Genomic DNA, 25123 nt, shown 5'->3' with positions numbered 1-25123 from the left:
GACAGGTTGGGCCAAAGGGTCTGGTTCCATGCAGTATGACTGAATTAACAACAAATTCTGGCAATATCCAGCAATTTGAGAACCAAGAAAGAAGGGAGATTAATAATGCAGGTGGATTGCAATGCCGGTTTTGGTATTAGTCGGACATTTTTGATGAGGAAATACTGACAGCGCACAATTAGTCAAACACCAGCAGCTCAGAAGATAGGGTGCTGGCTTGTATTTCCCGGGGTTAGAAAGCTGATGGGTGACCCTAACCCATCTTTACAACAATAAAAGGGTTTGAAAAGGGTCAATGTCTCAAAATCTTTTCCACTAGCAGGGAAATCGAAAACAAATCTTAAAATGAGGGTCTGACTATTAGGGTTTAAATCAGAAAGCACAATTTCACAGAAAGGTTAGCAGCACCCTTCCCCTCAAAAGGCTGCAACTGTTAAGACTGAAATTGCTCGACTTTTGTCCAGTAAGGGTTGTCAGGGAGATGAAATAAAGGAGGAGTTGCAGAACAAATCAGAAGTCCAACAGAATGATAGAAAATGAGTGGGTGGGTCAAGTTCTGGGAGATGGAATGGGTTGGGTAGTTGTTTCTGACCAGGTGCAGACACAATGGGCCGAAAGGCCTTTTCTGTGCTATATGTTTCTCTGATTCTATGATAAGTTGAATGTCCTACGGTCGTTTCGATATTTCCCTTTGTATTCATACAGCTAAGAAGAGCACATCGGATACAGTCACACAGTACAGACAAAGGCTATTGGTCCATCATGTCTCCACCAACAAAATAACCCCATCACCCATCTGCACCAGTCCCATTTGCCAGCGCTTGGCCCATAGCCTGAAATGTTTTGACATTTCAAGGGCTCATCCATGTACTTTTTAAAAATTATGAGGTTCCCCACCTCTACAACCCTCCCAGGCAGTGGATTCCAGATTCCCACCACCGACTGGGTGAAAATGTTTTTCCTCAAATCCTCTCCAAAGCTCCTGCCTTTTATCTTAAAAGGTATGCCCCTTTGTTATTGACTCTTTAACTAAGGGGGCAGATGTTTCCTATCAACAGTGTCCATGTTCCTCACAACCTTATGCACCTGAAACAGGTACCCCACCACCCCCACTCAGCTTTCTCTGTTCTAAAAAAACAACCTGTGTTTATCCAGCCTCTCTTCATCGCTGCACTGCTCCAGCCTGGGCATCATCCTAGTCAATCTTCTCTGCACCCCCTCCTGTGCAATCATATCTGAATGTAACTTGTTCAAATAGATGGCTTTACCTTGAAAGACTCCAGGAATCCTCCATGACCGCCATTTTCCATCTTATCTTCGTCAGAGCCCAGTCCCAACATTGCCTGTGTCTGATTGTGGAGCTCATCGTGCAAGTTGTCCAGCAGTGCTGCTCGTGTGCGATTCTGTGCAATGAGATTAAGGACACAGATTTCTTAGTGAGACCAAGAACAAGAGCTTCCTGGACATTCTGTTACACACCGTATAAGCTAGACTCAAGCCAAACAAAAATATACAATATACAGTACTGCCTGACCTGGCGTATGGTAATATTGTTCCAAAACAGCACTGAAAATGGGTTATTTAAATTAAATGGCATATGCAGCATTTTAGACAGTAGTACTGACGTGATTGCTGAAAATAACTCTGCAGCATTCCTTGAATGTTTTAAATGTACATCCTCACCTCCAGCTTTGCAAACTTCTCAGACTTGTAACAAGCCGTTTCCGCATTGATGAGCTTTGTGAGTAGAAACTCTCTGAATTCAGGGCCCTGCACATAAAAAGTACACATTCAGGAGCTTGATTTCTGAGTAAAATCTACTGATATATATGATTATGTTGATGCTGTGCTGTGAATTTCCATAATGCACTGTCGCAAAGTGCAGGGTGGACATATTTACAACTATGGGTGTCTTGCCAATGCATTCTCAGTCTCAGTCAATGGCATCATAAAGGCAACAAGAACAATAAAGCTCTTCTTACACAGCGGAACAGTAGATGGATGAGTAAATCAGCATGAACAGACCACGTTATATGACTCTAAGGCAGAATACATGGATCCATACCACCATACAATCCTACAAATCAGTATAATGTGTGACAGCCATCACATGTCTCTGGGCTATATCAATGGGGGATAATCAAGTTAAAAAAATCCAAGAATCAAATTTCAAAAGCATTTTGCAAAGCATTCCCAGGGCTAACACTAACTTACTAAGTTAAAAATCACACAACACCAGGTTATAATCCAACAGGTTTATGACATGAAGGAGCGTCACTCCGAAAGCTAGTGTGCTTCCAATTAAACCTGTTGGACTATAACCTGGTGTTGTGTGATTTTTAACTTTGCACACCCCAGTCCAATACCGGCATCTCCAAATCATGACTAACTTATTAATAACACCAGGGATGAGAAAGAACCATCAAAGTTATCCATCTAATTCTTCAGCTATCCCATTATAGCTGTTCAATGTATTATGAGGGGCCCCAAATCTTTAACTTGTGTTGATTTATTTGCTATTTTATTGCAGTCATTTACAATTTTGAGTAGTATTAACAGCATAAGAATGTAAGAAACAGGCCACTTGTCCCCTTGACTGTGCTCTGCCATTTAATAAGATCATAGAATCAGAGAGTCACAAAGTCAGACCCTTCAGTCCAACTGCTTAATGCTGACCAAATATTCTAAACTGATCTGGTACCATATATCAGCATTTGGCCATTATCCCTTTAAACCCCTCCAGTGGGTAATGGTACCCACCTTAACCACTTCCTCTGGTAGCTCGCACCACATTCTGCATGAACACATTGCCCCTCAGGTCCCTTTTAAATCTTTCTCCTATCATCTTAAACCTACACTTATCTTCATGACTTACCTTCAACCTCAAATTTATCTTTCCAAATGCATTGATTCACTCTCAAAGTCTATTGACCTTGATCTTGAATATACTTAACGAATGAACATCCCCAAGTCATTTGGATGGAAAATTCAAAAGATTCTGAGTGGAGAAATTACTCCCCATCTCAGTCTGAAGTGGCCATTCCTTATTCAGAATACACCTCCAGCTTCTAAATTCTGCAGCCATGGGAAACTACTTTCAAAATACTTTTTGTAAGAAGTACCCACCCTTTAAGTACATAAGGAACTTTTCTTGAACAAACTTTGCACATTCATTAGGCCTTCTTACCTTTTTAAACACTGGTGGGCTGGGCAGTGGGGGCCCAAATTGACGAACACCCTCTCGGGCAGTGACAGCAACCTGCCAAGGGAAAGGAAGATTATTATCAGTGAACCTTCTCTGAACAAAGTTAAGCTCACAGTACAGTAAATGTCATTTATGTGACGTCAGTTAATCCCACTTCATGAGCAACTCCAGGTTTATAAAATGGGCTATTGGTTTAGTATAGGAGAGTAATTTATGCCACTTAATTAAATCAATTACACCTCGTTCGCCTGTCGTCTACTATGGATTGCTGAGTTTACTGTAGAATAGATAGCAATGTGACAAAAAGCTCAAAAGTTACCAGAATAGGCAAGTTGGCATCAATACACCATATTTGTTTTGCTGTGGGTTACTCTCCCCTTTTCTTTTAACCAATACATTTTACTTCAGTTACCTTGTAAGTAGTTATATCTGCACAATAAGTCTCCACTTGTACCACAATGTATGCATGAAGGAAATTAGAAGCAATCATATCTGGAACAAACGGTGTGTTTTCCTCTTGAAATACAATTGCCACAATGTCATTCCCGATGTGCCGTTTTCTTTGCAGCTGCAATGGAGAAGCCAGAAAGATTAGCCAAAGTGAATCCTGCATCTTAACTTAGGACAACATCATATTCCCAGTTGCCCAGGGAGAACATGAATACTTGGTTATCACCGTGTCTGATATTGGGAATTTCTATTGACTAAACTTTGGTGAAGGAGCTGGCTGAATGGATATCTCATGGAGACCAGATATCCCAACCCAATCTGGTCCCACCTGCCAGCACCCGGCCCACATCCCTCCAAACCCTTCCTATTCATATACCCATCCAAATGCCTCTTAAATGTTGCAATTGTACCAGCCTCCACCACATCCTCTGGCAGCTCATTCCATACACATACCACCCTCTGCATGAAAAAGTTGCCCCTTAGGTCTCTTTTATATCTTTCTCCTCTCACTCTAAACCTATGCCCTTTAGTTCTGGACTCTCTGACCCCAGGGAAAAGACTTTGCCTATAATAGATATCAGCAGTTATTTCAGAAAAGGAAATCCTGGATATTTCACCTCTCCCCAGCTTAGCGATACTGACAAGTACTCTGTCATCTCTATTAGTCAAGATCAGGTAACTCAGCATAGACCTGGTACTGAGTTTGGGATCTTCATCAGACTCAAATGCTGACACATCATTGTGGAAAGTTAAGAAATTAACATTGGAATGCAGCAAGCTTTGCTTTCAGCAGGACTTTATAAACCCACACTCTTGATAAATCATCAAAAACCCTCAAATACTGGAGCTTTGCAGTATTATTGCGATCTCCACGATGTCCAAGTAGTCAAGTCATGGTGCAAATGAGAAGGCTTTCTGTTGGTAAGTTTCATTTAAGGCAAAGTTACACTATCATTAAGTGACTTATGCCATAAATTATAACTGAGCTGTGTAAACAGCTATAACTGTTTTTACACTGATTATGTAGACCTCTTGGTCAACCGTAACATTTGACCAACCTACACACTATTGTCTCTGATGTGCCAGCTAATAAACAGTTTGTTCCATTCCCATTTCCACAATGTGCTGCTTTGAAAATGTTGGCTCCCTTTTGATGTTAGATAAACATGTTGCTCGAATTGATGATAGCTTACTGAAAAATATAAACCTATGTGTGAATGGGGATAGAGAACAAATGTGACATGATCACTGGCAGGAAACTCTTAAGAGTCATAAAGTCATAGGGTCATACAGCACGGAAACAGACCCTTTCGTCCAACCAATCCATGTCTCACATAATCCCAAACTAAGATAGCCTTGTTCTGGGAACAGCTGAATCTTTACCTACAGCTACAAATAACTTTTGATTTTACCTGAAATTCAAAGTAAATGCTTTGTTATGATTTTGTTGAAAAAGTATACTTCCCTGTTTATACATTGAGTGACCAACTGGAATTTGGACAGCTGTTTTTTCATTGGGACACTCCTTTCTCTGAAATTAGAATTTGTTATTCAACCCTGTGTTCTTCCAAAGAAAGAATCTTGCGTATTACACAGGATACTCAGACATATAGATTACTTCTGGATGGGGATGGATGATTAGGGAAATGTCATTCAGCCCATAGAACCTGTTCTGCCACTCAATCAGATCATGGGATGATCTGTATCATAACTTTATTTATCTCCTTTCCTCACTGAACTCTATAATATAAAATACAATTGATTAACGGATAATAAACCTGAAGAACTCAGCGGTTCTGAGACTTGCAACTCACAGTGAAAGAGTCTTGAGCTAATACTGTCAAAGTGTTTCAGTGCTACCTCATTTGGCCTTCACCTGAAGACGGCCTTTAGGAATGACAAATATCAGCATTGCTACCGCATCAACTATGAACCTGAGTAATAGATTTATTGTCTATCCCTTCAATTCGCTGCAAGACCTCCTCTCCTAAACTATTTTCCTACAGTGGTATCATATACCCTTCAGCCATAACTTAATTTCACTGAAGTAGAAAAAGATTTAGCCCCCTATCTTCCTTGATTTCCCAAGAGTTCAAAAATTCTGTGTATCCTGGCCTTGAATATATGCAATGTTGTATTGTTCACAATCCTCTGGGGGAAACATTCCATGGATTCATAACCCTTGGAGTAAACTGCTCATTTGTAAATGATTGACATTGTGTTTTTCACACTCATGTTAACCCAATAAACATTCGTATGTGCAGGCGACACAAACACAGACACACACACATGGACACACACACACACATGGACAGACACACACACACACATACACACACACAGATGAACAGAGAGACACACACAGACAAACAACACATACACACGAGCATGTGATTGAACAGGTAGACAAATTACAGAGGAAATTGAATGCAGTTAAGAGTGAAGTTATTCATTTTGGTATGAGCTGCATGGAGCGACATTGTAGAATACAGAGTGTAATTCTTAAGGAAGTGCAGAAACAGAGATCTTATGTGTTAGCCACAAGTGATGACGGTGCTAGGACAGGTTGAGAGTGGAATAAAGCGTAAAGGATCCTGAGTTTTTTTTAAATATAGGCAATAAGAGTGCAAAAGCAAGGAAGTTATGTTAACTTGTCTAAAATACTGGTTTGGTCTCAGCTAGACCTTTACACACAGTTCTAGGCACCGCACCTGGGAAGGATGTGAAGGCATTTTCTTTCAGAAAGAGAATTTTTCTGCCAGATCAGCTCAGTTGATAAACCCAGATCGGGTAAAGGATTCACTGTGGCAGGTTTTAAGTATCTGGAAACGTAAAGTTAAAATGACAGGAGCAAATGAGGGCATCTCTTTTAAAGCGAACAGTATTGAAGATGTCCCCGGGAAAACGTTGACAGTAGAAGAGATGCTCACATTGCTGCTGTGGAGGAGAAAGTGATTAGTGATACAATGAGAATCGGGCAGCTGATGGTATATCAGTCAAGAAACAAGCAGTTCTAAAGGCTTGTACAAAGTACTGCGCCACCAAAGTAATGGACAAACCAATGTAGTGTACAAAGTCCCATGCAAGGACTGCACAAAACACTACATAGGACAAACAGGGCAGCGGACAGCTGGAACTGACAACTGGAAGCGGCAGAGACAAACCACTATAAATGCCGGAGGAAAAATCACAGAAGCGCTTCACAGGAGGCTCCAAAGCACTGAGGATGTCACCTAGACAGGGGACGAAACGTCTGCAACACAAATTCCCAGCTCGGCAAACAGAACCACAACAAGAAGCACCCGAGCTGCAAATCTTCTCACAAACTTGATAATCTGTCTTCCCCGGGAATAGAGAAAAGTGAGAGTGAATCTGGGGGAAGAAAGGTGAAGGTGTGAATCCAGAAAGTCTTGCACTGCTTCTCTTGGTAATGTGAAAGCCACTGTCTGTAGGCTATTGTCTGTGTCAGAGTCTGAGGGGGTCATTGGAAGGGCATCTAGACAGCCTTCAGCTGAAAGGCATCATGCGCTCTTATTGCCATTCTCCCTTACCTGTGTGCACTGCCTGGAGGGTTCACCTAGTGCCTGACCACATTTGGAGCTCAGTGGGTGAATGTTTGCCAAGGTCCGTCTAGACCCCATGAAGCCACCGCGCCACCCCCAAACTCTCCTCCCACACTCCCCTCCTCTTGTCCAGGTTTTCAGGAACTCGAGTATGTCTGCATTCTTTACCCCTCAGGGCAATCTGTGGACAATTTGCAGTCTGCCCAGGTCACTTGGTGCTCACGTTCTAGTTGTACGTTAGGTTCCCATTGAGCTGGGAGAGCAGTCATTCCCACTGTATGGATTCCCTGACATCAGGGTGTCAGTTGAACATAAGACATAGGAGCAAGAGTTGACCATTTGGCCCCTCAAGTCTGCTTCACCAGTCAATACAACATGGCTGGTCTTGAGCTTGAACTCCACTTTCCCATATTTCCTGATTGCCTGAGAGACCAAAAAATTATATCTATCCCAACCTTGAAATGTGTTCAATGATGAAGCATCCACAGTTATTTGTGATAGAGAATTCAACAGATTCTCAAGCTTTTGCATGAAGTGATTTCTCCTGATCGCAGGTGTCCCTGTGTTTTAGATTCCCTGATTTGCAAAATCAATCTCTCAGCATCTACCTCATGAAGCCTCTTCAGGATCTTCTATCAATCAATGCGATCACCTCGGCTTCTTCTGAACTCCACAGAACGAAGGCTGAGTTACTTTGTCTCCGATCGTTTCATTCACTTGTCAAGTGCGGGCATTGTTGGCCAAGTATTTATTGCCTATCCTCACTGCCCTTGAGAAGGTGATGGTGAGCTACCATCTTGAACTGCTGCAGTCCTTGTGCTGTAAATTGACCCACAATGCCTTTTGGGAGGGAATTCCAGGATTATGACCGAGCAACAGCAAAGGAATGGAGTTATATTTCCAAGTCAGGATGGTGAGTGAGATTTGGAGATGAACTTGCAGATTCCCATGTATATGCTGCCCTTGTCCTTCGAGATGGATGTGGTCGTGTGTTTGTAATGTACTGTCTAAGGATCTTTGGTGAATTTCCTCAGTGCATCTTGTAGATGGTGCACAGTGCTGCTACTAAATGGAGGTGGTGGAGGGTGTGGATGCTTGTGGGTATGGTACCAACCAAGCGGGCTGCTTTGTCCTGGATGTTGCCAAGCTTCTTGAGTATTGTTGGAGCTGCACCCATCCAGGCAAGTGGTGAGTATCTAGCCTCTGATTTGCTCTTGTAGACGCTATGTTTATATGGTGAGTCCAGTTGAGTTTCTTGTCAATGGTAACCCCCAGGATGTTGATAGTGGGGGATTCAGTGATGGCAACACCATTGAATATCAAGACACTTTGGCTAGATTGCCTCTTTGTGGAGATGGCCATTGCCTGGCATTTGTGTGGGGCAAATGTTAGTTGCCACTTATCAACCCAAACCTGAGTGTTGTCCAGATATTGTTGCATTTAAACATGGACTGCTTCAGTATCTGAGGAGTCGCGAATGGTGCTGAACATTGTGCAATCATTGGTGAATATCCCCACATCTGACCTTATGATGGAGGGAAGGTCATCGATGAAGCAGCCGAAGATGATTGGGCATAGGATACTGCCTTGATGAACTCCTGCAGAGATGTCATGGAGCTGAGATAACTGACCTCCAACAATCACAACCATCTTCCTAAATGCCAAGTGTGACTCCAACCAGCAGAGAGTTTGCCACTGATACCAAAATTACTACAGCTCCTTGATGCCACACTCGGTTGAATATGATCTTGATGACACAGGATGTCACTGTCACCTCACCTCCAGAATTGAGCTCTTTTGTCCATATATGAACCAAGGCTATAATGAGGTCAGGAGCTGAGTGGCCATGGCAGAACCCAAACTGGGTGTCACTGAGCAGATTATTGCACATGCTGCTTGATAGCATTATTGATGACACCTTCCATCACTTTGCTGATGATTAAGAGCAGACTGATGAGGCGGTTAGTGGATAATCTTCGAAAGGGCGAATGGATATTCGGCCTCTTAGAAAGGTAGTCTGGAAGAAATTCTTCCTCATCTCAGTCCTGAATGGTCTATCCTTTCTTCTTAGACTGATATAAAAATGCACAAAACATCTTCATTAAAAAAATTCATTTTCATTTGTGTCTTAGGACCAATCAAATAAACATTGATCTTCAGCACCTCACCTTTCTCAAATATGAATGTTATTTTCATAAAGGAGTCCAGTGCCGTGGCTTAAAACTCTTTCGTGGACAGAATTCAAAATGGAGGAAAGGCAGTGGTAAAGTCCCAGCATTAGGAACCCAAAAGCCTAGGTTAATATTCTGGAGGCATGGGTTTGAATTGCACCACAGCAGATGGTTAAATTGGAGTTGTTTAAAAAGGTCATTGATGGTTGTGAAAGGCCCATCTGATTCATTCACATACTTAAGAAGGAAATCTGTCGCCTTTACCTTATTGCTCCAGACCCACCACAACGGAGGTTGAGTCCCTCGGGGCAATTAGGGATGGACAATGAATGCTGGCCTTGCCTGCAATGTTCATATCCTGGAGAGGAAGGATTTGTGTTCCTGTGACAAATGCTTTTGGAATGTGCACAGCAAGCTCCCAACAACAGCACTGTGATTATAACCAGTTAATCTGCTTTTGTTGATGCTTGTTCAGCCAGTAACATTTCTTCTTTGAAACAGAGGACAAAGGAATGATGGGTTTGATGTTTTAAATGAAAATAGTGACTAAGTAAAACACTTTTTTTTTCTCTACAGAGGGAGTGACTGCTTGGGGCATCATTAACACAATCACGACAAGGAAAGTAGAAGTAGGCCAAATCTTTTTGGAACATGCTGAGTACGGATTACAGTTTTGTCACGGGATTATTTGAAGCAAGGAATGTTTCAAAGGAAAAAGTGACAAATAGCAGATGCAGAGGAAGACGCAGCACTCTAATGAACAAACAGGGGAGTGGGATTCGTTTTGCAATGATTAGAATAGATTACCTACAGCACGGAAACAGGCTCTTCAGCCAACAAGTCCACACTGACCCTCCGAAGAGTAACCCACCCAGACCCATTCCCCTACCCTATATTCACCCCTGACACTATGGGCAATTTAGTATGGCCAATTCACCTGACCTGCACATCTTTGGATTGTGGGAGGAAACCGGAGCACCCAGAGGAAACCCTCGCAGACATGGGGAGAATGTGCAAACTTCAAACAGACAGTAACCCAAGGCTAGGTTTGAACCCGGGTCCCTGGTGTTGTGAGGCACCAGTACTGACCACTGAGCCACTGTGCCGCCCCGTTTTTTTAGAGATTAGATGAGATGATTAGATTCCTTACAGTGTGGAGACAGGCCCTTTGGTCCAACAAGTCCATACCGACCCTCTGAAGAGTAACCCACCTCCCTACAAATTGGTACAGATATTAATGGACAGAGTTTATCTTTTGCACTACATACATGTTACAGTTATATTGACCTACCTGCTGAGAGTCCCCTTCTGTAAACGGCAGCTTTGTAGAAACATGGAACATAATCTCTCTATCTTTGAAGATGGTGTAGACAGACTCTGACCCTGTTTGACCATGGGCAACATCAAGGCCTCCTCGGAAACTGCATTGGAAAGTTAGTATATACCCATGTTACATTCTTCTTTGAGTGAAAGCTTTCAAAGTCAGTTACAACCTGTATGATCCTTATTCAACTTTATTTCTGCACATTTATAGGTCATAACATTAAAAGGTGGAAAGTGGGAGTAGTCTTGGCTGAGAGACTGTCGATGAAAGTTTCTACTTTGGGTGTAATTGGTGACTTAGAAGCCAGTTATGGCCAAGGTTGCGATAGTTTTGAGAGGAACTCCTTTTTACTTAAATTTTCACTCGCAGCATAATCTTCCATGAACCAGCGCAATCTGGCAACAGCTTTCTGGGCAATAAATACTGGCCTATCCAGTGATGCTCTCACCTCGACAATGAATGAAAAAAAGAACAGGCAAAAGTCAGGGAGTTCTGTGGCACATACATTGGCTCCGATTCCATAAAGCCTATATGCCATCAACAAGGCACGTGTCAGGAGTATAATAGAATACTTTCCACTTGCCTGGATGGGTGCAGCTCCAGTGACATTCAGGAAAATCACCATCATCCAGGAAAAGCAACCTTCCTGACTGGCATTCAATTCTTCACCTTAAACATTCACTCCCTTCAGCACTAATGCCACAGTATACCCTACACGATGCACTGAAGAAATTCACTGAAGCTCCTTTAACAGTGCTTCCTAAAGCCCTCTACCACTTTGAAGGACAAGGGCAGCAGATACATGGAAACCATCTCCAAGATCCCCTTCACCACCCCAAGCAACTCACAGTCCTGACTGGGGAATACATTGCTGTTCCTTCAGTGTCGTTGGGACAAAATCCTGGAACTTCCTTCCTAACAGCATTGTGGAGGCTGCAGTGCTTAATGAAGGAGAATCACCATCACCTTCCTTGGGGCAATTAGGGATGGGTAATAAATAATGACCTAGCCAGTAATGCCCACATCCTATGAATGATTTTTTTAAAAAGGCCACAACAATTAGCTTCTTAAACAATCAAAAGTATTAAAACCTTTCAAAACCTTCACTTCAAGTGTCCTTAATTTTAAGTGGTCCCTTGCATTTGGACACATACAGCAGCAAGTCTTCATGATAATTAAGTTGATCTGGGGTAGGTGTCAGTTTTATGAGTGGGGCCAGCTTGTCTCTTTAACTTGTGTGAGAAGTGTGATTCACACTGGACGCAACCTGTGCTTGAAGATGCTTGACATTTTCCTGCAAGGTTAGCTAATTTTGGATGAACTGTTCTTAAGTAATCTGTCATGATTTGGAGATGTCGGTGTTGGACTGGGGTGTACAAAGTTAAAAATCACACAACACCAGGTTATAGTCCAACAAGTTTTAGAACATAGAACATAGAATTGTACAAGGGAACCACATTTGCTATCCTCCAGTCTTCTGGGACTACTCCTGTAGACAAAGAGGACATAAAAATCAAGGCCAATGGCTCTGCAATCTCCTCCCTTTTATTGGAAGAAAGCTAGTGTGCTTCCAATTAAACCTGTTGGACTATAACCTGGTGTGGTGTGATTTTTAACTAAGTAATCTGTGCAATTTTAAAGAAGTCCTGCATACTTTATCTTTACAATATGTGCTAACAAGCAAAGAATTTGACTTACAACGTAATATAAAATTAACTAAAGCACTGAGTTTGACTGTAGGAAAAGAGGATTTCTGAATTAGCAACAAATACTCAGAATGTGCAAGCTTTTGCTCACCCTTTAAAATCCTTGAGCTCAACTGTGTCTCCGAGTAAATTCAAGAATTCCTTAAAAACAGGGCTTTCCTCATTGTTGCCAAATAACTCGGCTTCAGTGGTCTGCAACACAGGAATAAACATACATTAGAATTTCTTTTAAAACAAATACTTAAGAATAGAACAAGTGAAGTGTGAGAATGCAGGCTTGATTCAATTGAATCAACTGTAGTTGCATTGAGTTAACCCTTATCTGGACAGTTATTACATGATATATCCCAGAAACCCGAAAACAGCCTGACCAGGGATCTGTTGTTGAACATGTTGGGTGTTGCTGCAAGGTTCCAACAGTGAAACGGCCTTAAGAAGGGTCTGTTCTGACCATTCTGACCATTCTGACTAGACCCAAAACGTGAACTGTGCTTTCTCTCCACAGATGCTTCCAGACCTGTTGAGTTTTTCTAGCAATTTCTGTTTTAGATACTTTTAATCAATCTGTTCAGAAATGTTATGACACACCTCTGGAGCAGGTGGGACTTGAGCACAGGCCTCCTGGCTCAAAGATGGGGACACTACTACTGCCATAAGTGCATCTGTCAATACTTCTCCAACCAACTCATTGCATATATTCTTCTGTTCCATTTTCCTAAATGCAACACTTACCTGGAAATTGTGCTCAAGTCTGTATCAAACCTTTGGATTCAAAGGTGACAGTGTTACCAACTCAGTTATAACTCTCATTAAACTGTATGGGCATCATTGAATCATCATATGTGCTCTATCAAACTTATAGAAATGTTGAGCTGTATATTACATCCTCCAGTAAGTATCTTTTTGGAAGGGAGACAAGGAATATAGGAAGGTTGGCTAACCCTCCATCATCCCACTCACTCCCAAGCTCACCCCCATTATACAGAGGCTGGGAGCACTCTGAAATAGGAAACCTGGCCACCACATATAAATAAATACAATGGCCAATTGAGCTGATCAAATGACAAAAACAAATGCTGAATTTCTATCTCGCAAATGCATACTTAAATAGTTTGCACCGCATCAGAAGGATTACAGATGCAATGTTAAGATTTCTATCAATGTCTCTTGATGTTCCAAAAAGCAATCTCCACCTCAGGGCAGCCCACATTTACTCTGACATTTCTTCAGGTTAACCAATGGAGATGCATTAATCTTACATCATGCAACTCCATAGAAATTCAGTTTAGGTGGCAAATGTTTACCTGCAAACAAAACTGTGCACCCTCATGTTCTTTTGTGTGTGTGAAATAGTTAACAAAGCATGAATTGAGTGAAATTAACATTTAAGTTATGTCTTTATAAATGGGTTAGCTGGAATTCCCCTCATCTGCATGCACAGGAGACTGTAAATACACCTGTGACTGATGTGGCTGTTACCTCAGGCCCTGTAACTACTCTGTCAACTGGCTAACATTAACATTAGGGAACATTGCTTGGCGTTAGCTCCAGGTTGTGACCAGAACGTACCTAATAAATATGAAGTGAAGCTATTTTGATAAATGCTGGTATAAATAAAGATTGAATCTTACGTTTTTCTAGGACAGTTATTACTCACCTGTCTGACCTTCTGATAAATGACACCAAACTTGAAGTTGTTATTGATCTCATGTTCATCATATGCCACTATGAACTTGGATCCCTTAAAGACAATGAAACAAATGGCAAATGACGAAAAGACTTTACAAAATTATTCCGTCTTTCATTTCCACTGACTTCTGAGAGAAGTTGGGAGTTTGACCATGATCAGGACAGTCATGTCCTGGATAAAAACTCAACTTTACCTCATTAGAAAAATAAATCTGGAATTAAAAGTCCAGTGATGACCATGAATCCATTGTGAATTGTCAGAAAAGCCCATCTGGTTCAGGGAAGGAAACCTGCCATCTTTACCTGGTCTGGCCTCCATGTGAATCCAGACCCACAGCAATGTGGTTGACTCATAACTGCCCTCTAGGCAATTAGGGATGGGCAATAACTAGCCGACGCTGCTACGTCCCATGAATGAATGAGAAAAAAGGATAGACTTGGTTTGCAATGGTTAGAAAACATATTCAGTGAGTAGGGGAAAGTTGCTGGTGGGAAAGCTATGGGTTGATGCATCTCATTGAGGTTTTACTCCTGGGAATGTTTTGAATCTAACACAGATTGAAGGAATGAAAAACTCCTCTTTCTCTCTGTGACCAGGAGATCCTGTTTGGTGGGACTCTGGGTTGTCATAATGATCCCTAGCTGGTGCAAGCACCGAGCACAAATCGCTCTTGAACTCAAGGTTTCTGAGCACAAATTGCCAATCGCACTTGGAGAGGACACTGTGGCGCCATCATTGATATGGTACGGATTAAAGGACATTGACGGGGCAAATAGCTGGAACTTAATTACTGTGTCTGATGTCTCCAGCCTATTTGAGTTGACAGAAAACCAAACAACAAATCCTGATGTTTTGTTACTTCCACAGCTGCCAAAATTATTTTAACAATTAGCTGACAGGATCTGTGAATTAGGTTGAATGCTTTCTTGAACAGTGATTAAATGTTTTTAAATATGTTTGACAGAAATATCTGGTCAGTTATTTTTGATATTTTTGACATATTTTTGATAACTTTTTCATTACACATTCCTGTATCCACAATTCAACTGCAAACAAGTACAGGGAAATGGGGTTAGTATGGATGGACATTTTGGTCGACATGGACCAGTTTGGGCCAAAGGGCCTGTCTCTGTGCTGAAGGACTCTATGACTTTATAGCAGCTTTGGTAAACAGGCAATTACATCACATCCTCAGGTAGGCACACTGCAGTAGCACCATTGGTTGGATGGTGTAATTTCATCATGTAGAAAAGTATATTGACTGCTTCACCGACAAGTTCACAGAAGAATTTATAATGAAATTATGACAGTAAATATAGACTACAACTGAATTACGTTTGCACATCCTAATCCAATTATCTTCCACCCTTTTGTCAAACTGAAGACTGCACTTGACTCTTCCTGTGCAACACCATTGCCAATACCAATGCATTACATTGTGATTGTTTTCTGCTGCTCCCACTGAAGAAGAAAACTCAGAAGACAGTTTGGGCGTCCAGGAATAGCATAATGTTACTGAAAACTTACCTTAGGATAAAGTACGGGGGAGAATTTCACACAGGTCAGGTCATCACAGAGAAGCTGAGAAAGAGAGAGGCAATGGTCCTTTAGAACAATTAAATGTTGCTTTTCAGTGTAAATGCAGTTATAATTTCTGCAAATTTACTTCTCACCATAAAGACCAAAAGAATTGTAGATGCTGCAAATCAGAAACAAAAACAGAAATTGCTGGAAAAAGATCAGCAGGTCTGGCAGCATCTGTGGAGAGAAATCAGAGTTAATGTTCCAGGTCAAGTGACCCTTCTTCAGAAACTTTCCTCAGTTCTAAGGAAGGATCACTGAACCTGAAACTTTAACTCTGGTTTCTCTCCACAGATGCTGCCAGATCTGCTGAGCTTTTCCAGCAATTTCTGTTTTTGTTACTTTTCGCCATGTTAAAGTTAAACATCACACAACACCAGGTTATAGTCCAACAGGTTTAATTGGAAGCACTAGCTTTTGGAGCAGCGCTCCTTCATCAGGTGGCTGTGCTCCGAAAGCTAGTGCTTCCAATTAAATCTGGTGAACTATAACCTGGTGTTGTGTGATTTTTAACTTTGTACACTCCAGTCCAACACCGGCATCTCCAAATCAAGTTCACCATGTCAGATTATTTTTCTTCCAGGGCCGAAGTTATCAAATTCAACAACAAGTAATAGAGACTTTGTACCTGCTTGTGATGCATGTAAGCGTGCAAGGGCTGTTAAATGAAGAATTCCTATAACTTTGTCAGAATTTTTAAAAGTTATCTTGATTTGTAAGACACGGCAACAAGAACTATATTAATTACTTAATCAACTGTCATTTGCACTACATCTTTTCACAGTCCCCAGTGAAGGTGAGAAGATGTCTGTTCTTGGGCTACACATTATCTGAGCTGACACCAATTGTTAAAGTTAACCTGAGAATATAACTTTTAAAAGAAGTTTTGTGATTTACATATGAAAGAAGTAAAATTAACATGGTCGTTCTAACAGACTTAACAACCAATCAAGTATTTTTCAAAGTATGATTTCAGTTACATCACACTGTAAACTTTTGCTAAGTTCTGTGTCTGACAATTACCTGATGAAGGAGCAGCGCTCTGAAAGCTAGTGCTTCCAATTAAACCTGTTGGACTGTAACTTGGTGTTGTGTGCTTTTTAGCTTTGTACACCCCAGTCCAACACCAGCATCTCCAAATCTTGGGCTACAAGTGTTGCTGCTCAGAATAGAAGCTGCTGTCTGCTGAGCAGCTTTACTCCTTATTCTCTCCCGCTGCAGGTCTGGAGATCTGTGACCTCTGCACTGATTCCACAAGATGGATTTGGAATAGTTTAGAACACACAGCGGACCATGAAATCTTGTCCAGTTTTGCTGTGGAACAATGCATTGTTGCTCCAATCCATTCAACAACAACTCTGACCAACTCAAGGATGGTACAGTATTATGTGGGCATGATATACTGTTTGATGACAGAGTTGATAACTCCAAGGAGGAGAAAGTGAGGTCTGCAGATGCTGGAGATCAGAGCTGAAAATGTGTTGCTGGAAAAGCGCAGCAGGTCAGGCAGCATCCAGGGAACAGGAGAATCGACGTTTCGGGCATAAGCCCTTCTTCAGGAATAAGCCCTTCTTCCTGAAGAAGGGCTTATGCCCGAAACATCGATTCTCCTGTTCCCTGGATGCTGCCTGACCTGCTGCGCTTTTCCAGCAACACATTTTCAGCTTTGATAACTCTAAGGCCTGGCACAGAAGACTATAGCCACAGTTTTGGATGAATTATTTTAAAATGGATGTATTTAAGCAAATTATTTAAACTATGGTGTGACTTCACTATTCATCTTCTTTGGAGATGTATTTACTTCTGTGAATCTCGTTCATTTGTTTTCAGAATTTCCTACCTCTAAGTGTTTGTTATACGTCATTATGAGTTTATTTATTTATTGTCACATACATCTGGAAAGATACAGAATTCTGTCACTAGTTAGACCATCACAGTTGGAATACTGCAAACAGTCTTGGGTGCCCTTACCGAAGGAAAGATATACAGGCATTGGAGGCAGCTCAGAGGAGGTTCACCAGTTTAATTCTGAGCATGGAGATATTATGAGGAGAAGCTGAGTAGGTTGGGTGTTACTCATTGGAGTTCAGAAGAATCAGAGATGACCTTATTGAAACAGATAAAGTACTTGGGGACTTAACAATGCAGTTGCTAAGACACCATTTCCCCTTGTGAAATAGTCGAGAACCAGAAGACATAATCTTAGAGGAAGCGATCACCCACTTACAGAGACGAGGAGTAATTTCTTCTCTCATGGACCTGTGAATCTGTAGAATTCACAGAGAGCTGTTGAGGCTGGGTCATCAAGTATATTTAAGGCTGACATAGACAGATTTTTAAACAGTATGGGAATCAAAGGTTATGGTTAAAAGGCTGTGGATGGCACAGCAGACCTGATCAGCTGAATGAGTCAAGAGTAGAGTGGTGCTGGAAAAGCACAGCAGGTCAGGCAGCATCCGAGAAGCAGGAAAATCAACATTTCGGGCAAAAGCCCTTCATCAGGAATTCCTGAAATGTCAATTTTCCTGCTTCTCGGATGCTGCCTGACCTGCTGTGCTTTTCCAGCACCACTCTAATCTTGACTCTAATCCGCAGCATCTGCAGTACCCACTTACGGCTGAATGGTCTAGCTTTGTTTCTATGTCTTATGGTGTAAGCATCTACAGATTTAAATGTGGTACATTTGGCATTTTTCGTCCAAATATTTCTACCAGTTTCCATTCAGGATGAAAATGATTGGCAAAAGAGCCAGAGTGAGAGATGATTTAACTCAGTGAGTTGCTGTGATAGAAGATGCTGAAAGAGCGATGAACATGATTTTAACAATAACTTTCAAAAAGCAATGGGGATCGATAGATCTTAAAAGGAAAAAATAAATGCAGGTCACAAGTTACTAGCAGAGAATTGAGACTAACTGGATGGGTCTGTCAAAGAGCCAAGAGAGAGGCAATGGCTGGAGAGGCTGTGCTTTAAGTTTTAATATATGTTTGTAGAATTATGTTAAAATAAAAGCAGACAACCTGCTCAGAAAGCAGACTCTGGCCATAAATCAATAGTGTGCTAATCCTCATGTGATAAGTTGTGAGGGTTTTGTGGCTGTCCCATTCTAGAGCTCGTTCTGTTTCACTAATTGAACAAAACTACAGAGAGTTGTCCAACAGATTTCCAGCAGAACTATGCAGAATTAATTTTGGCCTCTTCAGCTGTGACCATTCTAATACCACACAGAGATCTGCTGATCTAATAAAGAAACTGTATTACGTAGGCTCACATCACACTTATACCTGTGAGACATGCTACTTCACAAAACCAGCTGTCAATGTTCACATTATCAAGATATCCTTGTATTCTTTTCTTTCTCTGTAGCTTTCAATTAAGTTGCACTTCTGAAGCACGGCACAACGTCTGTGATTAACATGTATCCAAAACGACCGCAAAGATTAATGTTAGTGGCAGAAGTTAATTCCAATTAATTGACAGCCCAAAAATAAAGTAAAGCTTCTTAAAAGGGATGGGTTGCAAAGAAAGATTACAGAAGCTTAAGAGATTTATTCAGAAAATGCAGAAGCTTAACGTATTTATTCAGGAAACATTGCAGCTAAGGGAAGCACATTTAAAATATATTAAAGAGAGCTCTCTTGTAGCATCAGGTAATTTACTTTGCAAATAAATTGCCTTTCCTGAGCCCTGTTATCATGTTCAGTATTGAATGCCCGGCTTGCTCTTTGAGATGAGGTGGGCAAATAACACGCTATGGTGTGTAAACTTTGTTTTGCCAAACCCTTGGAAATAAATACAAACCGATAATAGATATCAATGGAGCAATGTATTAGACTGAGAAATGTCTAAGTGGCTATAAGTAAACATTAGAGTAAAGAACAGAATGATTTGTTGCAATGAGTCAGCTTACCTTTGCTATCAGTGGAATACTGGGAATTCGGGATACTCCATCGAGAGGGAGTCGCTCGTGGATTGTTTTCGATTTGGACCTATCAAAACAAATGTCAAAATGAAAGTTGCATGCATTTGAAATTGAAACATGCAACTTCTTCAGTGTCTGCAGACACGATAGCCCGTTATGGGTTGAATGGTTTAAAATCAAATAACCTGTGACTATCAGATCTGGTTTCCATCTGATACAGATATCAAACGTGCACAGGCTTTGGGATGATTACCGATGGACTGCAAACCAGTTGCATAACATTTGTGAGATGCCCAGATCCTTCCAGGATCAGGGATTCGTCATTGCTCAGAAAACCCTGCTTCTGCCACTTCAACTTTTTAAAGCTAAGTCCTGGCATTCAGACGGGTAATTGGCCGCCACAGGGCATGTTTAGAAGCACACAGGGTTTCACATCTCATAACATCACTTGCCTCAGTAATATGACTGCTTATTATAAGCGGTGGCATGGTAGCTCAGGGGTTAGTACTGCTGCCTCACAGCACCTGGGTTTGATTCCAGCCCCGGGTGACTGTCTGTGTTGAGTTTGCACATTCTCCCTGTGTCTGTGGGGGTTTGCTCCGGTCTCCTCCCACAATCCAAAGATGTGCAGGTTAGGTGAATTGGTCATGCTAAATTGCCCATAGTGTTCAGGGATGTGTAGATTAGGTGCATTATTCAGGGGTAAATAGAGGAAAATAGGGTCTGGGTGGGTTACCCTTCGTAGGGTTGGTGTGAACTTGTTGGGCCAAAGGGCCTGTTTCCACACTGTAGGGAGTTTTTAAAAAACAAAGGTAACTACTAATTTGGGTTAAAGAAACCAGTTCTGCAATAGTTTTGTATGTCAAATTTCAACCATATGAATTCATGGTTTTAAATGGAGAGGCCACAAAAATGCAACTGTGCGTTCATACCGAACTTAGAGAAAGAATTGCATTTATGTAGTGATTTTCATACCAAAGTGCATTAGAGCTAATGAAGTGCTTCTAAAGAGCTGTCACTGTTGTCATGAAAGACACATGGCAACCAATTTGCACACAGCAAGCTCCCACAAACAACAGGATGACCATTTTGTTTGTGATGTTTATTCAGCGATTTGGGGAGGGGGGGGGATGTTAGTCGAGATACCAGTTACAATTCCCTTGTCTCCGTTGAAATAATCAAATGCCTGCGTCAGACGGCTGACAGAGCCTCCATTAAATATCTCTTCCTTTCAATAATGCAGCATTACCTCAGTACTGCACTGGGGCATCAGCACTCAGCTTTCCTGGAATGGGGTTTGAGCTCATAACCCCCTGGCTCATAGCTGCTATTACGTGTGTCAGCCTTGGCTCACTTGCAAAAGGCTGACACACTTCGTAGCATTACCCCATGTACAGGCAGAATAATACAGTAGAAACTGTTGGCTTACTGTGAGAAAATGCTTTAGAGATCTGCTAGTGGATTTAAGGGAAATGTCATAGTGGCCTTGTAGCATTTGTGTATCGCACAGCAGAGCTTGCCTCTGTTACCTGAGTATGATCCTCAGATATTCTTGCCCATCAGTATCTTCATACTTGACTGAAATGACCAGGTTTCCCAGAACACCGCATGAGGTATAAAAATTCAAATGCTCCTAAAAGAATGAAAAGTGTTATTCTTATCTTGCCAAAGAGTTTGTTTGAATTAAAGAGGTCGCCTCCGCAGATAGGTATTACATCAAAGGATGTACTTTTCATTCTTTCTAACCTCAAGATAAATATCTCTTGACTGACAACCAAAGATGGTTTGTTGTGGAAAAGCAGGGCTTTTCCGATAATCTCTTGGCAACTTGAGGTCACACAATTGCATATTAGGTTTGTGCAACTGTCTTTGTGCGTGCCTGCATATCTTTAATTGAGCTGATTTAACTTTTGTTAATTTAACTTTATACACATGGTGTATAAAGACACTCACCTCACATACCTCCCTTGGTTGTTTTTTTATAGCATGTTATTGAACAGACAAGATTTGGGGATCTCCCTTGGCATTGCTCAGAGCTGAGAAGGAAATGGCTTCCAACACTGGCTTGAAGTACAGGAGTCACGCGATTGAGTTTACACTTGCACAAATGTTAGAGTGTAGCTGTGTCACTTGGCTGTTTCGATCTGGAGTGCACTGTCCAGAAGGGCTTTGGAAGCCCTTTTAATTGTACTTTCAAGTGCAATTAGTGTTCAACAGACCGACATGTGTTAGGCAGCAAAAGACTTGGAGATTTATAAAGGATGTTATTCTAAATCTACAGCTTCAGCATAAACACTAGTTTCACATTTCCCTGCTGGAACCTTCCCCTGTCTAGAAACAATTCCCCACTGGGGCAGCACCACCTTAGACAGCAGTCCAGGCCTCATTTCCCATCTCACCAGAAAGACGGCTCTTCCAATACTAATACTGCCTTGGTGCTGCACTAGCGTTCCAGACTAGCTTCTTCTTTGCTCAACTCTCTGATGTGAGACATAAACACGCAAACTTCCTAATCAGGGAACCAGCGTGCTACTAACTAAACCACAGCACAGAAGGAATTAACCATGGAATTTCATCGTAAATTAATTTCTGCCTGAGGACAACAATCTGTTCTCATTACTCATTTCTTTTCCATTTATTAATTAACCCAGGATGTGGCAAGACCAGTATTTATAGCCCATGGAAATTTTTTTTATTCACTCGTAGGACACAGGTGTTGCTGGCTGGCCCAGCATTTATTGCCCCTCCCAATTGCCCTTGAGAAGCTGGTAGTGAGCTGCCTTCTTGAACCACTGTGGTCCATGTGCAGTAGGTAGACCCACGGTGCCATTAGAGAGGGAAGTCAAGGATGTTGACCTAGTAACAGTCAAGAAACCATGTGTTATTTCCTCATTAGACTGGGCAGTGGCTTGCAGGGGAACTTGCAGGTGGTGGCATTCCCATGTATCTGTTTCTTTTTCCCTTGTAGATGGAAGTGGTCAAGGTGCTGTCTGAGGATCTTTGGTGAATTTCTGCAGTGCATCTTGGAGATTGTACACTGCTGCTGCTACTGAGCATCAATGGTGGAGGAAATGGATGCATGTGTATCTAGTGCCAATCAATTGGGCTGCTTTCATGTGGATGGTGTCAAGCTTCTTGAGCGTTGTTGGAGCTGCACCCATCCAGATAAGGGGGGAGTATTCCATCACACTCCTGACTTGTGCCTTGGAGATGGGGGACAGGCTTTGGGGGAGTCAGGAGGTGTGTTATACACTGCAGTATTCCTAGCCTCTGACCTGCTCTGGAAGCCACTGTGTTTATGTAGTGAGTCCAGTTGAGTTTCTTGTCAGTGGTAACCCCAGAAAGTTGATAGTGGGAAATTCAGTGATGGATGTCAAGGGATAGTGGTTAGATTGTCTCTTATTAGAGATGGTCATTGGCTGACATTTGTGTGGGGCGAATGCGACTTGCTATTTTGTCAGTTCAGGCCTGGATACTATCTAGACCTTATTGCATTTGGACATGTACTGCCCCAGTATTTAAGCAGTCATGAATGGTGCTGAACATTGTGCAATCATTGGCAAACGTCCCTACTTCTGACCTTATGATGGAGGGAAGGTCATTGATGAAGGTAGTTGAGTAGGACACTCCCCTGAGAAGCAATGAACATTCTTCCTGTACCATTGCAGCACATGTGGTGTTGTTATTACTGGTAAAGTTCCAATGTTGGCAGAATCTTGTATAGCTTTAAGTTTGATTCATATTTCTATTGTGCGTGTGTTAAGGAAGGAAGGATTTAACTTCATTGTTAAGGTCTGTGGGCAGTCAGGGGTGTCTGGAAAGGTACTTAGATGCATTTAAACAAATTTTTGAAGAACCCTTGAAGTGACCAGTTCAGTGCTTTAGAAAGCTCAGGGTAGAAGAGAGAGAAAAAAAATTGTCCAGTGGCACAGGGAGACAGATATAGAAACAGTTTACTTTGGAAAGAAAGAAGCATCCAGAGGGTCAGTGAGTGTTATCTTTCAGATAACAGCAGGTCAGTCAGTGAGGAAGAGTCTATAAGAGGCAGCAGTACAGGTTAACAGTAACCACAATAGGAAGATTGGAGAAAAAAAAAAGTTTAACATCAGTAAATGAATGCTCAGAAATGAAAGGCTGTGGACGAGATATTCAAGGAATCCATGTTAAGATGCAAGTGAACTATGTTTGCAATTTGCTCAAGTGTCTCATGAAGAGACATTAACAAAAGAAGATGTCATTGTGTGAATGCAGAGGTTCTCCAGGAATGCTCCAATCCCTGCTCACTGAACAGGGAACTTGAAAGTGGAAACTAAGTGCCCATTTACTGCGGTTTGACTATCTGTGAGGTTGTGGTTGTGGATAAATGAGTTAAAACTTTATTGCTGATGTTTGTAGTCAGTAAGCAATTTAGGTAATTCTTATATGTTATAAAATAGTTTGTTAATTTTTCCTTCTTGTGTGTAGTATACTTCCTTGTTATTTTGTCAAAGGTACTTTAGAAGCCCCTTGAGAATATATTCAATGACTGATCACCATGGTGACCAATTTACAAAAAATAAAACTTGTGGTCTATTAAAGGCAGAGTTCACTCTGGAATCAGAGGTGTCCCACATTACCATCATATGGGGTAATAACAAAATTAATTTATAATGGATTAAAAGTTCATTCATTAAAGAAAAGTTGAAGACAAACATATTAAGTCAGGATAACTGGCCAAATAAGAGACAGGATCAGGTGAATTATTCAACACAGTGAGCTCTGATGCTCTGGAATGTAATGCCAACAGGCTGGAAGAAGTAGATTCAAAAGGGGAAAATTGCATGGTGAAAGGGGAAGTAGACAGTACAGTGTACGGGTTTAATGTCACCATAGTCTCACAGGGCTCTTATTAGAGAGAGCGATGACAGGTGAGGGGAGAGGTTGAGAAGGAGAGTAACTTCAGCTGTTGTCAGAACTTAACCCACACGACTGGCATCACCCTGCTGTCCAGCCAACTGAGCTAACTGACCTCCCAATCACAAAGTAAGTACTAACAGGTTGAGATATGAACATGATATGATTGACTAATATAATCACTAATCATGTATTAGTTTGAATATGATTGGATGATACTGTCTTATGCATTAGTTTGGATATGATGGATAATATAGTCCTGTGTATTTATTTGGAATGTAAAATAAGCAAACATGGTTAGATAAAGATATGGGTGAGTAAAAGTGCAACCTTTTGAGTGGAGTTATTATTTGCAGGATTGGTCGATTGGAAGCCTGTTATCCGATTGAATGGCATAATCGATTGATTTTTTTTTGAGCTGATTGCCATTTTCGAATATGTACATCCCCCATATGTGAATGAATAATAATAGATGACAATATTGTCTGGTTTCTCTTTCGTTATGTAAATGCTCCCCTTCAGGTGCTTATTCAATTGCCTTTTAAAAGCCACTTTTGAGCTTGAGTGGGGACAGCCAGTGTGTCTGGAGTGGGGGGAGAGCAGGGACAGACAGTGTGT

General features: G+C 41.5%; 1 protein-coding gene across 11 annotated transcripts in view; it reads right to left on the bottom strand.

The window, feature by feature from the left end:
* The window catches only part of rap1gap2a (RAP1 GTPase activating protein 2a), a 516227-nt gene that overhangs the window by 24698 nt on the left and 466406 nt on the right, over positions 1-25123 (bottom strand). For all 11 annotated transcript variants that reach the window (XM_043718315.1, XM_043718320.1, XM_043718319.1 and 8 more), the window contains 10 exons: positions 21142-21245; positions 19601-19679; positions 15637-15690; positions 14077-14160; positions 12511-12611; positions 10681-10810; positions 3618-3773; positions 3188-3259; positions 1684-1770; positions 1269-1403 (listed from right to left, as the gene is read on the bottom strand). In XM_043718315.1, coding sequence (XP_043574250.1) covers positions 1269-1403; positions 1684-1770; positions 3188-3259; positions 3618-3773; positions 10681-10810; positions 12511-12611; positions 14077-14160; positions 15637-15690; positions 19601-19679; positions 21142-21245 — 1002 coding nt within the window. The remainder of the gene's footprint in view (positions 1-1268; positions 1404-1683; positions 1771-3187; positions 3260-3617; positions 3774-10680; positions 10811-12510; positions 12612-14076; positions 14161-15636; positions 15691-19600; positions 19680-21141; positions 21246-25123) is intronic.

Source organism: Chiloscyllium plagiosum, chromosome 28, assembly GCF_004010195.1.
Source record: "Chiloscyllium plagiosum isolate BGI_BamShark_2017 chromosome 28, ASM401019v2, whole genome shotgun sequence".
Lineage (NCBI taxonomy): Eukaryota > Metazoa > Chordata > Chondrichthyes > Orectolobiformes > Hemiscylliidae > Chiloscyllium > Chiloscyllium plagiosum.
This window is presented reverse-complemented; position numbering and strand designations above follow the sequence as displayed.